The sequence below is a fragment of the Rhagoletis zephyria genome, unplaced genomic scaffold (genome assembly GCF_001687245.7).
Source record: "Rhagoletis zephyria isolate East Lansing unplaced genomic scaffold, Rhagoletis_zephyria_1.1 Rzeph_scaffold_01149, whole genome shotgun sequence".
In the NCBI taxonomy this organism is placed as follows: Eukaryota; Metazoa; Arthropoda; class Insecta; order Diptera; family Tephritidae; genus Rhagoletis; species Rhagoletis zephyria.
This window is the reverse complement of record NW_016158233.1, coordinates 24,449-27,932: the sequence shown is the minus strand read 5'-3', so window position 1 is coordinate 27,932 and position 3,484 is coordinate 24,449. Positions and strand designations below refer to the sequence as shown.

At 40.3% G+C, this 3,484-nt stretch overlaps 1 protein-coding gene across 1 annotated transcript; it reads left to right on the top strand.

Moving 5' to 3' along the window:
- On the top strand, positions 1-2,294 carry E(var)3-9 (Enhancer of variegation 3-9). The gene is made up of 5 exons (XM_017616096.1): positions 1-105; positions 263-435; positions 519-1,377; positions 1,463-1,540; positions 1,592-2,294. The coding sequence occupies exons 2-5, from the start codon at positions 274-276 to the stop codon at positions 2,206-2,208; spliced, it is 1,716 nt and encodes a 571-aa protein (XP_017471585.1). The 5' UTR covers positions 1-105; positions 263-273; the 3' UTR covers positions 2,209-2,294.
- Positions 2,295-3,484: the final 1,190 nt, after the last annotated feature.

Here is a 3,484-nt window from a genome sequence, read left to right as displayed (position 1 = left end):
GTAAGTAGTTGCTGCAAGATGCTTCACGATCCATTAAATCCAATGTCGTGACGCATATTGTGAGTGTAGCATTCGCCTTACCGGTTTGAAATCGCTGAAAATATGGTGAGCATGTTGCATCGGAAATAATTCCAGTAGTCTGGCATCTTGAATAAGTTTGGGTAAAAATTGTCAGATAGGATATTTGGATAGCTTCAGCAGCTTCATTTGTGATTTTGATATTTATCTTGAGATTTTATAAACAAGACGTTAATTAATTAAGTGTTGTCCAACATGGCGGGAAACGGCGATATTATGGAGGGCATAGAACCATGCCGAACATGCGGAATATTTTATTTAACATCATCGAATTTTCTACGACAGATATACGATTCCTCGTCCGATGAGTGTGATTTGTCAAATATTCGTACTGAACTAGCGGGATGGAATGTTGAGGTGAGTACCTGCAAACGCAAAAATCATAAGTACATATCCTCTAAATGCAAAAAATCAATAATAAGCAAATGCTACTTTAACAGATTAAAAAGAACGATGGTTTACCTCAGTATATTTGCACCTGCTGTATTCTTGAGTTTCAGAAGCTTTTTAAATTTCGAGGCCTTTGTGTTGAATTAGATGCACAATGGAAGCATTTTTACAACCTACGCGAAGATAATAAGGTTTATATAAAAAAGGAACTACCTGATCCAGAAGAAAAATCAGAAACTATATGCGATTTCATTTACGTTGATGACCTTAGCGAAAATGAGTACAATGGTGCGGGAGGGGGTGGTTTTACACCTTTTAACATCCCTCACGTTCCTATCGTTCCTATAAAGGAAGAACTTGTTGAAGAGAGCTCTGTTCATAAAGATAGTTTTGTTCCTTCTTTAAAAGAAACATTTAATATTCCCTCTTTGGAAGAACAATTTAATATTCCCTCTTTGGAAGAACAATTTAATATTCAAATGGAAGTATCTGAAGAAGCAAATCAAACTCATGACATAAGTTATCTAACAAGCCCGAATTTGAATATACTAAACTCTCCAGAACCACAACCGTTGGAGGAGCATATAAGTGAAAATTCTTCAATTCACGTAAAACAAGAAGCATCAACATCTGTTCAATGTAGCTTGTGTCGACATATTTCGGCAACAATGGAGCTGCATAGACAACATATGCAGCGGATACATGAAATAAAAGATATGGTTTGCCACATATGCGGAAAGCAGTTTACAAACTCCACTGCTACACGACTCAAATTTCATTTGAAATGGCACAGAATCAGCAAGCATATTAAATGCGCTCAGTGTGGATTCTTTTGTGACTCGCGGGAAACTCTTAAGGAACATACCAGAGCAATTCATTCTAAGATTGAATGTACTACTTGCGGCAAACGTAAGAAAATAACTTTAGATAAAAAATTATAATTACATGTATGTATTTTCCTTTTTTGTGATTATGGTTACTCTTCTGCAAACAGGTGTCTTGGGGAAAAAAATGAAAGTGCATATGCGCACGCATGAACTAAGATCGTGGCCATGTTCTTACTGTGATGAGGGTAAGGCGAAACCCGCTATTAATTCGATATAATATAATTTTTTGTTTACAGTATTCCAGATGGAGGATATACTTGAGTCTCATATTTGGCAAATACATGCCAAAGAAGAGACTCTTCCCACCACAACAGTAGAACTGGAAAATGCACAAAAAAATTCGCTAACAGAAGAACAACATCTCTCTTGTGATCAGTGTGATCGACACTGTTCCACTGAACACGAATTAAAGGCACATAAGTTACAATGCAGTTTAATACAAAATACTACTGATACTGAGGCATGTGCTAATACAGATATTCAAGATGAACAATTTCACTACCAAGATTCGACAGAGGTGTTGCAAATGCCTATTACAAACTTGCAAACCTCTAGCCAAAACACTGGGGTCAATGAGGAAAACTCGTATAGCTCTAAAAATAACAACTCAATGACACAAGTAATATCTTCTGACGAGGAGACATGCGAAAGTGAAAAAAATTCCAGGTCACTTGAAGAATTCACATGTCCAAAATGTACGCAAACTTTTTCAAGTACTGAAACACTTTGTTCCCACTATGAGATACATTTAGAAAAGCCTGGGTTCAGCTGTCATATATGTGGAAAATCATTTGAACTTAAATTCACTCTCAATCGTCATCTAAAGAAGCACAAGAGTCCATATTCTCATTAATTTTTGTAAATTCAAACAATAAGTATACATTTAGTAAAAAGTAGTATGTAAACAAGTTATACTGAATACAGATGTATATCATGAAAGCAGCTGATTTTTCTTAAAAAATGGGGAGTACTTTTGAAGGTATGAAGTTCTTTTGAAAGTATGATATTTTTGCATGAGATGTATGAATACTTAACTTCAATGTCTATGTTTTTTACCATTATTTTAAAGACGTTCCGTTTAAATTAATTATTGCCGCAGCCGAAATCAGCCCGGACTTTCGTTTCCGAAAGTATACCAGCATTAAAACACTCGATGGATTTGCAAAAATTAGCTCGTACTTTATTTTAAGGCCTACTAAAGTTTTCCCGGCCTAAGTAGTATTCAAAAAAGGTTAAAGCATATAATGGCTGCATTTCTTTATTGTTGTTGTTGTAGCGGCTAAAACAACCCCGCCCAGGTCGGTTGGTATCTCAGTCGTTGTCGTCAAGTTCCACTAACGGCAGCCCTAGGAAGCGTGCAGCTTCTGCGGGGTTGGTCCACAGGGACAAGGCCGTTAGGGTTGTCGGGTTTACCGGGCATGCGAAGAGGTGTTTCGAGTCATGTGGGGTCTCTCCGCATGTCGGACACTCATTTGGCACATCCTCATTCAATCTACTCAGGTAGGAGTTTAACCTGCTGCAGTAGCCGGAGCGAAGTTGTGCTAGTGTCGTTCGCATCTCCCGAGGCAGATGAAGCTCCGTCTCGTCTATGTCCGGGGGTTGTATGCCTAGAACGGCATTCACAGGTCTAGAGTCTACATAACTCGAGACTGGCTCCCTGTGAACGCCGTTCAGGGCCAGTCGGTAAGCTGTCGGGTCCAGAGGTTGTTTGATGAACCTCTGGACTTCGTCCGTCAGTTCATATAGATGCCTCCTGACGTGCCTAGGCGAGGGCTCCTCTGCAAGCAGCTGTCTGTTTGGTTGGCCATTTCTGTGGCTCCCGATCAGGAACTGCTTGCAGAGCATTATATTGTGCTCCTTTACGGGGGCCTCGCCGTGAAGATTGTGTTCGGGCGACATCAGGAGGCATCCTGTCGCTGTCTTCAGGGCGGTGTTCTGTGCAGTCTGTAGCTTCGTCCACAGCGTCCTACTAGTCCCCGGCGACCACACTGGCGCTGCATAGTTCAAAACCGGCCGGCCTATTGCCTTGTATGTTGCCAGCAACGTTTCTTTGTCTTTGCCCCAAGTACTGCCGGCTAGCGACTTGAGGACCTTGTTGCGGCTCTGTACTTTATTGACAATAGCGGTTG